Raw genomic sequence first — 13,904 nt, forward strand, 5'->3', positions numbered from 1 at the left:
TTGTAAACCGCCCTGAGGCCTCTGGGTATAGGGCGGTGTGTAAGTTGAATAAGTAATAATAATAAAAAAAATAAAAAACCAGACTAAAATGGAGGTAACAGCCTCACCCAACAGGCAACCCCCAACTATACAAGAAGCCCCAAAGAAACAAAAACATCTGGAAGGAGCAGGAGGCCTTGACAGGAGCCAGGGCAGGTGTTTGAGGGCCTTGTGTGAGTCTCACAGGTGCGACTTTGTGGACCTCAAATTTGGAAAGCGTTTGAACCAATTCATGCACGACAGACTTGCAAGGCAGGCCAATGATACAATTTTGCCGTTCACACGGCAGTCTCCGCTGACCAGCCCTTAGAGGAGGCAACCATACTTCTCCCTCACCTCCTGGTAACAACTAATGAAGCTAAATGGTGAATCCTGGCCTGTAGCGCTTTCTCACACCCCGAGAGCAAAAGCCAATTAAGTGTAGTGCGGGGAAACGGGAGAGAACAAATGTGATGACGTCCTGGCACATGTTTCTTTTACTGGACGTTGCCAGGGAGACCTAGGGGGGAGATGAGGGTCAGTGGTAGCCATACGTCTCCTGTAACAGTCAGTGAGGGCCGTAGGCCACCCAATTTGTTCACAGCTAAGGTGGCATCTGAGGTGGAGACCTCTCAGCTCATGTTCTTCATCACTAGAGAAACTACCAGAGACCCATCTTGAGTGCTTGTGGAGGTGAACTGGGCCTTCTAGAGTATCCAGTTCCCTGCTAAGTGTGCAGGAAAACTTGAGGCAGACGGTCTTCCCCAAAAGATGGTCCTCTGCAGCTTCTGCTTGAAGACCTCCAGTGATGGTGAGAACCTTCTAGGCTCTCCTCCCATCTTGCCACCTGCTGGACATCATCCAGACTATGACCTCAAGGACCATGTGGGCAGATATGGACCCTTCAGGTATCTTGGTCCCCTAGCCGTAAAGACGACCATATCTGGCTTACCTATCTCCAGACCTATCCAGCGACTGACAGCTTGATGAGAGCGAGTCGTTTGGGCTGATGAACGGCTCCAGCAACTTTTTGAGAGGAAAGGAGGACAGAAAGCAGAGGAGAGAGAGAGAGAAAGAGACAGAGAAAGACTCATAAATTTTTAAAGAAACAATGAAAGCTCCCTCTTTTTTTGGCACCGAGACGCACACAGCACATCTGTGCTCGGCTTCTGCCAAAACTCACCCGGAGCGATTTTGGATCTCGTTGTTGTCATGTTAAAAATATGAGAAAGGTCGCAATAGCATCACGGAACGAAAAGACCTCACCTTGCCAACGAGAGCAGCCACCGGGGGCTTAGTAGGAAAATGGGGCGCTCTCTGGGATGCCTGCAAGGAGATAATGACTGCAATAATCCTCTCCCCATTTGCAGAGGGGATCTGGTTTTCAGAGGGATGGTGTTTCCCCTGACCCCAGCCCCCAGAACAGGCTGCTATCCGCAAGCCTTGCGAGCCCGGAGGGAACTCCCGCCGGGCTCCCAAGGCTTGCGAATAGCTTCCTGAAGCCTGGAGAGCGAGAGGGATCAGTGCGCACCGACGCCTCTCGCTCTCCAGGCTTCAGCGAAAGCCTGCATTCGCCCCATAGGACGCACACACATTTCCCCTTCATTTTTGGAGGGGAAAAAGTGCGTCCTATAGGGCGAAAAATACGGTAGTTTTTGACGCCCAGTCTACGCTTCCCCTCTCTGCACGGAAGCCTACTGCGCAAGGAGGGCGTGGGTAAGAGAGGACCTCTCTCCTCCCCGCTTTGCTCAGGCAAGGTGTCCTGGAACCACCTTGCCTCCTCCAAGTCCTGCAGCTCCTCTCCGCTGGAGGTATGGTTATTCTCCTCCGCTGAGGAAGTGCCGCTTCCCATGATCTTTGGGGGCTCTCTGTAATCCATCCGGCTTTTCCCCTCTCGGCCCTGAGCCGATGGCAGTTCCCTGACAAGTTAAGTAGTACAGTGAAGTTTGTGGCAGGGGGCATGCGAATCAGGAGTCACTGGGCCACAAATGCTGCAACCACCTGCTTTGCATGAAGAAGGTCCTGGGTTCGGGTCCTGGTATCTCCAGGTAGGACAGGCGTGAGGTAGCTCCCTGCCTGAAATCCTAGCGTGCCGCTTCGAATCAGTGCAGACTATAGTGAGCTGTGAGGCCCAAGGGTCTGATTCGGTTCCCTGTGTTCCTGGGTGGAGGGGCAATTAACGGTAGGCCAGCTTCAGTCTAGCCCAGGGGTCAGCAAACTTTTTCAGCAGGGGGCCGGTCCACTGTCCCTCAGACCTTGTGGGGGGCCGGACTATATTTTGGAGAGGGAGGAATGAACGAATTCCTATGCCCCACAAATAACTCAGAGATGCATTTTAAATAAAATGCTCATGTAAAAACACGCTGATTCCTGGACCGTCCGCGGGCCGGATTGAGAAGGCAATTGGGCCGGATCTGGACCCCGGGCCTTAGTTTGACTACCCATGGTCTAGCCAGAGTGATGTGCCATAGGAACCCCTGCTACCCCTGGATCTGGAAAGTCAGATGATGCGAAAAGGCCAATTGGGCACTACCGGAGGATATTAAGACTTGCAGACCGGCTGCTATGTACTGAGTTGAATAGGATCCAAAATGCAGCAGTCTGATTGGTCCTAGAACAATAGGATTCAGAATGCAGCAGTCTGATTGGTCCTAGAACAATGCAGCAGTCTGATTGGTCCTAGAACAATGAAGCAGTCTGATTGGTCCGCAGGAGCCACCCAATCCAGCTCCAGGTGGAAGTGAATCCACAACCTGATTGGCCTACAGGAGAATCCCGGAATTAGCCAATCACGTGGGGCCCATTGTGTAAATAATGTATATAAAGCAGATATTTTGGGGGGACATTCATTCCTCCTCACCACTATGAGCTGAATAAAGAGCATGAAATCCACTCTCGACTCTAAGTATATTTCACTGGCCGACTTCCTTCAGTCTGGGCAAATCGTCCCTGTCCACCCCGCCCCCCCAAAGCTAGCTGACTTTTTGTATTGTGGTGCAACTCCGACATGAAGAATTAGTCTGCGATATGCTCCTTCCTGGACCGTACCATTTCAGGATGCAGTCCAGGAAACCATGGGATTTGAACGCTCCCCCGCGTTCAGATAAAAAGCCACCTCCCTGGATGTGGAAGGCTAGCAGTTCAGGGAAAAAGAGACTCTAAAATGATCTTCCTTGGCAGGCTAGGTGTCCGAGTGCAAGGCTTTTGGAACAACCATCATAATTATGATGATGCGGGAAGGCACATTCACTGAGGCAACCCTTCACTGGAACTGGTCCAGAAGGAGCTGCGCCACATAATAAAATTGATTCCAAGCAACCTAACCTAAGGAAAATCATCGTATTTTTCGCTCTATAAGACGCACCAGACCATAAGACGCACCTAGTTTTCGGAGGAGGAAAACAAGAAAAAAATATTCTGAATCCCAGAAGCCAGAACAGCAAAAGGGATCGCTGTGCAACGCTCCCTCTCGCTGTTCTGGCTTCTGGGATAGCTGCGCAGCCTGCATTCGCTCCATAAGACACACACACATTTCCCCTTACTTTTTAGGAGGGGGAAAGTGTGTCTTATAAAGCAAAAAATACAGTAGGTTGGAGAGCAACATGAGAGTGCTTCAACCTTGGACATACCCACATGTGGTTGGACTACAACTCCCATCAACGACGGGCCGTTACCCAACGGTCTGTGTTGACGGAGACACATGGTTGAAGCGCCTCCATTAGGAAGAATCGCAGGAGATCAGAGAAAAAGCCTCCAAAGGCTTTGTTTTTGCAAGGGGCACCCATTCACTTTTTGCCATCTTACACCCTTCCCCAAACAAAGGCAAGCAAGGCAATTGCTTCCAGGCTTTAGCTTACGTTTTGGTCCATCATCTCGGGGATGAACTCCCCTTCGCTGTTGATGCTGGTGTAGGAACCCTGGCGGGCAATCTGCTGCTGTTCTTCGGGGACGCTTCCAGGGGGTGGAGAACTGCGGCCGGTGTGCAGGGAGCCTGCAAAACAGAGAAAGGCCAGGGATTCAGGTGCAAGTCCCAGGAGCATGCAAAGGCTCTGTAACGCTGTGGCACTCGAGAGTCCTGTTTTTAACTGGACACACAAATGGCAGCTGTTAAGTTGTGGGTGAACACATCAGACGACACAGCGATTCTTCAGACACCTCTTGTTTATTCACAGGCCAGAACAGAACTGAACTGAAGGGTTCAGCCAGCCTGCTTATATAGAGCTCCACTACAACGCAACAGTAACCACTTCCTGTAACTATCCAATCGCTGAACGTCACTTTCAATCCCTTATTTGCATATGTGGACCTGAGTGAAAACTATCTACAGTATCCGCCTGCTGGCCCAGGGTGAGAACTTCAGTACATAACAGCAGCAAAGGAAGCCGTTCCTCTTGGGCCGCAGCAACACTGCAACCACAGAGCAGAGTGCGCTGCATTGGCTAGGGAGTCAGAGTTGGGTTCAAGTCCACACTCGGCCACCATGTTTTGTGATCTGCATCAGAGAGCAACACACAGGGATGTGTTGATGCTTGCTATTAGCACTAGGCTGTATTGCTATGTGCAATACGGTCCTGCTGTTTTGGCTTCCACCCACCCACTCCTGGGGAGGAGGACTTGAATGGTTTTATGTTACTTAGACAGCATCTTAAAAAGCCTAGACGGCATCTTAAAAAGCAGAGACATCACCATGCCAACAAAGGTCCGTATAGTTAAAGCTATGGTTTTCCCAGTAGTGATGTATGGAAGTGAGAGCTGGACCATAAAGAAGGCTGATCGCCGAAGAATTGATGCTTTTGAATTATGGTGCTAGAGGAGACTCTTGAGAGTCCCATGGACTGCAAGAAGATCAAACCGATCCATTCTGAAGGAAATCAGCCCTGAGTGCTCACTGGAAGGACAGATCCTGAAGCTGAGGCTCCAATACTTTGGCCACCTCATGAGAAGAGAAGACTCCCTGGAAAAGACCCTGATTTTGGGAAAGATGGAGGGCACAAGGAGAAGGGGACGACAGAGGACGAGGTGGTTGGACAGTGTTCTCGAAGCTACAAGCATGAGTCTGACCAAACTGCGGGAGGCAGTGGAAGACAGGAGTGCCTGGCGTGCTCTGGTCCATGGGGTCACGAAGAGTCGGACACGACTAAACAACAACAACAACATGTTACTTATGCAACTGTAAAATGAAATGAAATGAAATGAAATGAAATGAAATGAAATGAAATGAAAGGGATGGGGGCCACACCAAAACAGATCAGCGATCATCAGCCTAACTCATCCTCACAGGGTTGCTGTGAGGATAAAACGGGAGGGGGAGAATAGGCCAATGTATGCCCCCCCATGAGATCCTTAGAGATCTAGGAATCTAATCCTCTGCTGCTTGGCTTTCTCCCGCCCTTCATTTCTTTCAAAAGAGAGGGTTAAGGGGCAGGGAGAGAGAGAGACAGTGTGGAGCAGTGGTTAAAGTGTCAGACCTGAGAGACCAGGGTTCAAATCCCCACCCGACCACGAAGCTCACCGGATGCGACCTTCGGCCACTCACTCGGTTTTCTCCGCCCAACCTGCCCTGCAGGGTTGTTTAAGGGAGTTAAATGAGGAAGTTGAAGAACTGGAAGAAACTATCGAAGAATGGCAGATGAAGATGATGGACTATATGGAACTTGCCGAACTGACTGGGAGACTCCGAGACCAGAGAGAAGTGACGGTGGAAGAAGATTGGAAGAAGTTTAAAGAATATTTGAAAAATATGTTAATATTTAAATTCTAGAATAGCTTTGGAAGTGGATATAGGCTGTAGGGTTAGAAGTATAAGATAGTGTATTTTAAAATAGTATTATTTGTAAGTGATAAAATGTGAAGATTTTTATGGTAAAAGTAAGTGTGATTTTAAAAAATGGTTAAAAATTATGATATATGCAAACTGCTAAAGATGAGGTAAAATGAAAATCAGATGGGGGGACTTGGGGAAGCTCACCTAACAATGCTTAGAAAAAATAAGGATAAGACAAGAATTTGTTTGTATTGTTTGTTTTTCTGTTTGTGTTGTGTTGTTTAGTTGTGTTATAAAATGAATAAAAAAAAAAATTGGGGGGGGATGAGGAAGGGGGAGAAACCAGTTCTGCCCCCTCAAAGCTGCATGGAGAACAACACAAGATATAAAGGCAATAAACACATTAAGTCAGTGAATAAGATAGGGGCAGAGAAATATGTGGGGTTCTCCCACGCTCCAGGTTATTAAAAAGTACAGCGTGTCCCATGAAGAGAGATGCCATTCCAGGCTGGCAGGCCCTGGGGCTTTTCAATGTCCTTTTCCACTCCGTTATTTTACAGCCAGATCCACTGTGACCTCGCTTGGATGTTTCCAAAAAAGCAGGGGTGGTGCTTTGTGTGTGTGTGTGTGTTTTGCCTGGCTTCCTTCTCTGCCTGCCTCGCCACATCCAAAAGCTGCTCATCGGAAAAATGCCACAGTCTTGGCATCATTCCTCGAGGAGATCCAGCGAGGCGAAGGAAAGGCTCCGTTATAAGGATTCTGAACGGCCGCTGGCCATTCAGGGCGTCAACAACAGCAGCGCCACCCAAAGCAGGGCACCTCATCTGACCCTGGACCGCGAAGGGCGCAACGGGCGTGCTCGGTGCCGCACTTTGTGGGGCTCTGGGGTCTCGAACCAGGAACTCACGGGACTCAGCAGCATGCGCCACCATGGGCGTTTGCCACAAGGGGGAGCCGCGCCGTACCTCGCAGCCATTATCCTTGGGTCTCAGCCGCCATCTATGTAGCCGATGGCCCTGCAGCAACTGAGACCCAAGAGACCCCTTAAAATCTGACTGCACGTATGGGTGTCCACAGTGTCCGGGCAGAACAATGGGGGTGGAGACGCTCCTTCAGGTATACTGGACCGAGGCTGTTTAGGGCTTTAAAGGTCAGCACCAACACTTTGAATTGTGCTCGGAAATGTACTGGGAGCCAATGTAGGTCTTTCAAGACCGGTGTTATATGGTCTCGGCGGCCGCTCCCAGTCACCAATCTGGCTGCCGCATTCTGGATTAGTTGTATGGAAGACTATGAATGTAATCTAGTAATAGCTCCACCTGAGCAAACGACACAGTATTGGCCTGAATATAAGCCTCACTTCCTTTCTTTTTCCAAATTCCGACCGTGAAAAATTAAAGGGTGGCTTCAATTCGCGACCTTACAAGAATGGGCTTTTACCGCTGCTGAAACAGACATACGCTAAAATACAACGGGTGTGAGTGCCTGCAGAATTTTAAGGGAGCAGCTTATATTTGGGTATTGTCTTTTTTCCTCCTCATCCCCCTTGAATTTGGGTGCGGCTTATATTCGGTCCAATACAGTATTTGCACACATGCGCACACACTGAAGATTGCACTTATCTTTTTTTGTTTTTAAATACCTTACTGCAAAGTACATGAAACGCTGCTGTAAGACAGGCAAATTCTGCAATTCTGCTTTTCATTTCAAGAGTCGTTTTTCTTCCAAGAGACTGCTATCAAAACTTGAGGTGTATCTCCCTGCCCCCCTTCCCCGCTCCTTATAATCATGAGGACCAGAAAGTTGCTTTGTTTAAAGGAAACAAAGTTTTGATTTTCAGTATTTCCTGTCTTGGGGGGCCTACACCGCAGCCGTGAAAGTTTTCCATTCCGCCCAGGCATGCCCTAATAATAATAATAATTGCACTTATCGCCATAGTGATTTATTTAGGACAACTCAGTAAAATCCAGGCCTTGGCCTCCGTAGTAATAAATAATAAAGCAGCCCCATAAACCCTGTGTTGAGCATCGGTTGTCCCCATTACAGAAGGACAGGAAGTTTATGGGTTCTGCCAGCAACAAACTTGCATCAGTTCCAAATTCCATTGGGTTATTGGTGTTTGTGTGTGGCACAGAGAACAGGCTGGCAGTCCAAAGGGGAAAAAAATATTGTTAACTTTGTTCGAGTACAAGAAGAGTCTGCAGTGACTCGATGTAACAGCACATTTTGTTTCAGAAGGAACCATCCCAGAATTCTGGGCACAGTCTCAATGGCAACGTCGAGGGAGGAAGGCTTTGACAATTAAACAGAAATTACAGGCCCCTGGTTTGTGTCAGCAACTGGGGGAATGTGTGGCAACCTACCCGCTTCTCCAGCAAAAGACTGGGGCATTTGGTGGTAGCAGCTACAGGAAAAAGAGCAAGTTGCCTCAAGGCATAGCTTGTCGGCTGGATAACTGGATGGGGTCAAATCTGAAGACCTTGAGAGCAGAGCTGCTAGATGAAGCCCAATGCCTATTCAGTCCAGCACCCTCTTCTGACAGTGGCCAGAAACAGTGGCGTAGCGTGGGGGGTGCAGGGGGGGGCCGGCTGCACCGGGCGCAACATCTGGGGGGGGGGGCGTTCGCACTTGCAGCTCTCTGCCCCTACTAAAATCCACGGGTTAGGGGGCGCAAATTACTTGCCTTGCCCCGGGTGCTGACAACCCACGCTACGCCACTGGCCAGAAAGATGCATATGGGAAACCTGTAAACAGGCCAAGAATCCATCAACACCTGTGATTCCCCAAAACTGGTATTCATACTACTTCTGACAGTGACGATAGATTTATCTAATCAGATAAATCTCCGGCCATATACCCCTGCCCAGCGACTGTGCTCATCAGAGTGTTGAATGCTGAGAAGTGTGCTTAGCTTGCACTAGAAACCAGGCTTTTAGTGTTTCAGCTCCAGCCCCCTGGAATCAGTTGGTTCTTGAAAATAGACAAGGAAATCCACCACTAAGGCACTGTTACTGCATCAATGGCATATTGCAGAATACACTTTGGGGGGGCTGGGGACTGGAGCGGCCCCCTGCTTTCGGATGCGAAAAGGTGGCTGTCACTGCCCTGGCAGACCTTGTGGGAGAAGGAGAAGCTGTGTTTTACCGACCTGTGGAATGCTTCCGTGTCCTCTCCGCATCTTTGTACAGCGACCCCAAGATATCTCCCATCGATTTGGAGATCCTCATCTCGTGCTGTTTGCTGTTGTTGGGTTGCAGAGACTACGGGAGGTACGCGAAGAGAGAGTTGTTAGGTTTCAGTCTCCTCCGCAGGGAGGGATGCTTAAAATATTCCAGGCATACGCATGAGTGCCGAAGCCCAGGGTCAACTGGGACTCAGTCTCCCTGTCCGGAACATAGCTGTCAACTTTTCCCTTTTCTTGTGAGGAATCCTATTTGGAATAAGGGAATTTCCCTTTAAAAAAGGGAAACGTTGACAGCTATGGTCCAGAAACATATCGCTGGACCCTAATCTGTAGTGGCTGGTGCCCATGGGAACTGATACGGCAGAAAGCAGGGAGCCCAACAGTAGGGGGCGCCAGAGCCAACGACAGGCAGAGCCAATGGATTCATTCTTCAGTGAAGGAGAATCTACCACTTTCCAAGGTCAGCTGTTCCACGGTCAAACAGCTTCTACTGTCAGAAGGTTCTTCCTGCCTGATGTTTTATCAGATCCCCCTTTCTTGTAACTTGAACCCATGTTAGAAGGCATCTGAAGGCAGCCCTGTTTAGGGAAGCTTTTAATGTTTAATAGGTTATTGTATTTTAGTGTTTTGTTGGAAGCCGCCCAGAGTGGCTGGGGAAACCCAGCCAGATGGGCGGGTATAAATAATAAATTCTTATTATATTATTATTATGTGGTTGGACTGCAACTCCCATTGTCTCTGACGGAGGGCAAAAGGAGGCTGTTGGGAAATGCTCCCTTTACTCTATGGTCTTCACTGGCCCCAAGGCTGGGGAGCCTGAGAGATTTTGCTTTGTCCAAAGTGGCTCAGGAAGGCACACGAGGAGACTTGCTCTCCTTCCAAAAATGCTATTTTCCAGCTTCAAAATACAGTGGTACCCCGGAAGTCAAACAGAATCCATTCTGGAAGTCCGTCTGACTTCCACAACGTTCAAAAACCAAGGCGTGGTTTCCGATTGGCTGCAGGAAGCTTCTGCAGCCAATTGGAAGCCACGTTGGACGTTCGGGTTCTAAAGAACGTTCACAAACCGGAACACTCACTTGTGGGTTTGCGGCGTTTGGGAGCCAAAACGTTCGAGTTGCAAGGCGTTTGTCAACCAAGGTACGACTGTAATGGCAAGGGGTGTGGGGCTGTACCCTGGTCAACTGAGGAAGGTGAGAGGGAGACAGAAAGATTCGGTTCTGATCAGTGGGAACTATAGAGTGCAGGCTTGTGTGGAGAAATATCACACTACCACACAAAGTTCAAAGGGTTGAATCTAGGGCAGGCACGTTCAACAGGTAGATCGTGATCTACAGGTAGATCACTGGACGTCTATGGAAGATCACTGGTAGATCACGGACTGCCCCCAAAGAAGCCCAAGAACTTCGGCTCCCCTCAAAAAAGCTAAATATTTTAGCTCTACAGCCCATAAAAAGAAGCTCAACAATTTTGACCTGAACCCCCCAAAAGGGGGTAGATCACTGCGGGTTTTTAACTCTGTGAGTAGATTGCAGTCTCTTGGGAGTTGGCCACCCCTGATCTAGGGAATCCAAAGGGAAATCTATCTAGTTAAGCTGAAGAATTAATCACAATAGCCTTTTTGTCAACCGGGCGCCCTTCAGATGTCTGGAACTACAACTCCCATCCGCCCCAGGCTGAAAAAGTCCCCACCACAACCACTCCCACCTTGGTCTAGGTGGATCCTTGGTCTGATCCTGCAAGGGAACACTTATCTCCTTATCCCAAATACCAAGTAGGCTGGGTTTTGCTTGAGGGCTGCTAGATGCTAACAGGACGGCAATTGCATCGTGCAGGGGCTGTTCAGACAATGGGGTGGAGAAAAATGAACTCCAAAGCAGAGCTGAGTAAACAAAAAAAAAACCCTGAAACGACCAGATGCCAGTTCTAACATGTCCCTTGTGACACATTCGCCACCTGATACATCATTAAAACACGCAAGAGCGTTTTGACTCCCTGGGACAAGAGCATTGCGTTTTGTAAGGGTAAAGGGACCCCTGACCGTTAGGTCCAGTCGTGACCGACTCTGGGGTTGCGGCGCTCATCTCGCTTTACTGGCCGAGGGAGCCGGCGTACAGCTTCCGGGACATGTGGCCAGCATGACTAAGCCGCTTCTGGCGAACCAGAGCAGCACATGGAAACGCCGTTTACCTTCCCGCCGGAGTGGTACCTATTTATCTACTTGCACTTTGATGTGCTTTTGAACTGCTAGGTTGGCAGGAGCAGGGACTGAGCAACGGGAGCTCACCCCGTCGCGGGGATTCGAACCGCCGACCTTCTGATCGCCGACCTTCTTTAACCCACAGCGCCACCCGCGTCCCCACTGCGTTTTGCTTTGTACACAAATGGAAGGAGGAAGGGGGTGGTTGGGGAAAGCGCAGCCACTCTCTCACGTTTGTTTTCTTTGCCGTTTTCACAAACACTTTTAGGCTCTTCAGAGAAGGGCTGAGGTCCAAGTGTTCCACTGCCCGGTCCAAGTCTTCCTGGGATTTCAGGGGAATCAGGAGCTGGGAAAAGATTGAACAAACACCGTTGTTGCAGCTGAGGTACAAACAGAGGAAGCCAGAGAGCAGCCAGGGGCTTGGGAACTGGCGGGGAGGTGGGCAGTTGGACCCGGGGCACAGCAAAAGGAACCAGAGGCCCCTGGTAGAAAATAACAGCCAAACATCTGGGGGCTTTGACCTTTTCTTCCAAGATAGCATCCCCCCGGAGGAATCGGATAAAAGTTATCAAAACAACGGCCTTGTGAAAGGGAAGGTGAAGAAGCGCCGCTGGCTCCGCTGGAGGGAAGACCTGTGTGGAAAAAGTAAATAAAACACTCCGGAGACTTGGATCCGACTTGCAAAATGCTACCCACCAAGAGAGGGACACATAAACTGCAAAAGCAACATCCAGCTGCTCTTGCGTAGTTTGTCGGTTTAAAAACAAGACAGGCGTGCTTCTTAAAGGCAGCCGCTTCTGAACGCCGGGCTGCAGGGAGAGAACTCTGGAGAGAACTCTTAGCACGCCCAGAGAATTAAATTGGTTATTGAATTCATCAGATAATTGCAGGTTCCCCTGCAAGCCCTGAGTGTCGAACCACCAAGGAAGATGCTTGTTGTGTCTCTGAATGATTCCCTGCTCTGGGTTTTGTCTCCGTCCGGGTTTGTTCAGACGAGAGAGAGAGAGAAAGAAAGAAAGAAAGAAAGAAAGAAAGAAAGAAAGAAAGAAAGAAGAGAGATGGGCTCCTCTGAGAGCAAGGTAGAATAGTACTTATTTTGGATATAAAAGCTGCTCCAATTTCAATTCAGAAAACAGCGTGCTTTAGCTATCCGGTCGTGGAGGAACAGATTTCATTTGCGATTATTATTGTTAGGAAAACTTACATCTGTCTAAAATAAACACCAACGGCAGCTCACAATATAATTTAAAAGCAGATCAGTCCACAAAGAGGCAAAACTAACATGCAATTTAAAAAAACCAGGGAGAGCAGCTAAAAATTTGTAGAGTCTAATAAAAACCACTGAGAAGGGCCTCTCCAATGTCCCAACCAATTTTATTTCTGCTGTTGAGACTGGGATTCGAATCAGGTCCTCTTTTGCACTTCCCAGACTAATATAAGGATCAGAACTTAATTAAAGAGAGGCCTCATAAATGTTCAGAATGTGAAGCCAGGCCTTTGGCTGACTGACATGCAATGCCCTTTTAAATGTGTTTGTGGGGGGGGGGGGTATTGTTTTGCCTCTGGTTTTACTTTTATTACGTATTTTGTGTTCTTATTCTGCATTTCAATGTTGTGGAGCACCCTGTGATTTTTGGACGAAGAGCCGTATACAAATTTAATAAAGAAAGAGAACAACGGTTATCCTTAAGATGTCGCACTTCTTCATAATTTGCGATGAAGTTCTCTGCTCAAAAAAAGGTACTGCGATGCTTTAAAATACATTTATAATTGTGTGGATGGAGATGATGTATGTTTTTAAGCATGTGTTTCGTAATAAAATATTTTTTTAAAGAAACACAAATTGTGTGTGGATTTCTTTTTTTTTTTGAGAACAAAATCCACAGGTAATGCCAAAATGGGGCAGAACAGACTTATGAATATGCATATGTGAAAGTAACATGAAGTTAGTTTTGTGAACAATGGGAATAATCCACCCATTCCAACTTTGTATTTGAACATTTCCCCACCCCTAATCAGTCTGGCCTGGAATTTGGACCTGAAATTTGGGGGCAGTTCCCTGGCAGTCCCCTAACCTCACCCCCCATCCTCCACCCCCAAACCTACACAGGCCTTCCAAAAAACTGCCTCTGACTGGAATAAAATGTCCTACGGACTTAGGAGCCTCTCCACCAATGTTCCATGTGGTCCCGTGCCCGGTTGTCGAGACGCCAAAAAAAGAGACACCGTGTTTGAAAACTTCTGCCTGTGGTCCTTTTGCCTAATTGCTTGTGTCTAGCAAGAAGGTTTTCTGCCTCGCTTGCCAACGAGGCTGCTCTTTACATGAAAGTTCCCTACCAGACACGGACCTAAATATAGACACACGTAAACCAGAGAGAGAGAGAGAGAGTTGGCAGGTTGCAGGCTCAGGAAATGGAGCAGAGCTTTCTTACAGCCGGTAAAACTGAACAGCTAAGTTAATGAGCCAGGGCGCCCGTGGCAGGGGGAGAAGGGGGGGCACGATTTGCTGCGTGCTGATTCATCACCTCGCTAAGCTTCTCAAGCTTTGAGCCTGTGAGGGTGAAGAAGACAGGTGTAGGATATTAAGAATGGTGGAGGTGTCTTGGCCATCGTGCTGCTGCTCCCATGCAAAAACACATGTTTTTCAGCCTGAGAGTAAGAAAGAAAGCAGGTTGCGGGGAGTTCCGCAGGTTTCCAAGTGAGATTTACATTGAACTGGGGGGAGGGTTGCTGGGGAG

General features: G+C 48.6%; 1 protein-coding gene across 1 annotated transcript in view; it reads right to left on the reverse strand.

Annotated features, from left to right (window-relative positions):
- LOC308459058 (mitogen-activated protein kinase kinase kinase 3-like) overlaps positions 1-13,904 on the reverse strand; it is a 118,147-nt gene that overhangs the window by 21,119 nt on the left and 83,124 nt on the right. Inside the window, exons 6-9 of the mRNA XM_080974116.1 lie at positions 11,399-11,512; positions 8,931-9,042; positions 3,876-4,009; positions 971-1,044 (exon numbers count right to left, since the gene is read on the reverse strand). Coding sequence (XP_080830242.1) covers positions 971-1,044; positions 3,876-4,009; positions 8,931-9,042; positions 11,399-11,512 — 434 coding nt within the window. The remainder of the gene's footprint in view (positions 1-970; positions 1,045-3,875; positions 4,010-8,930; positions 9,043-11,398; positions 11,513-13,904) is intronic.

Source organism: Podarcis pityusensis, assembly GCF_964106645.2.
Source record: "Podarcis pityusensis genome assembly, chromosome: 12".
In the NCBI taxonomy this organism is placed as follows: domain Eukaryota; kingdom Metazoa; phylum Chordata; class Lepidosauria; order Squamata; family Lacertidae; genus Podarcis; species Podarcis pityusensis.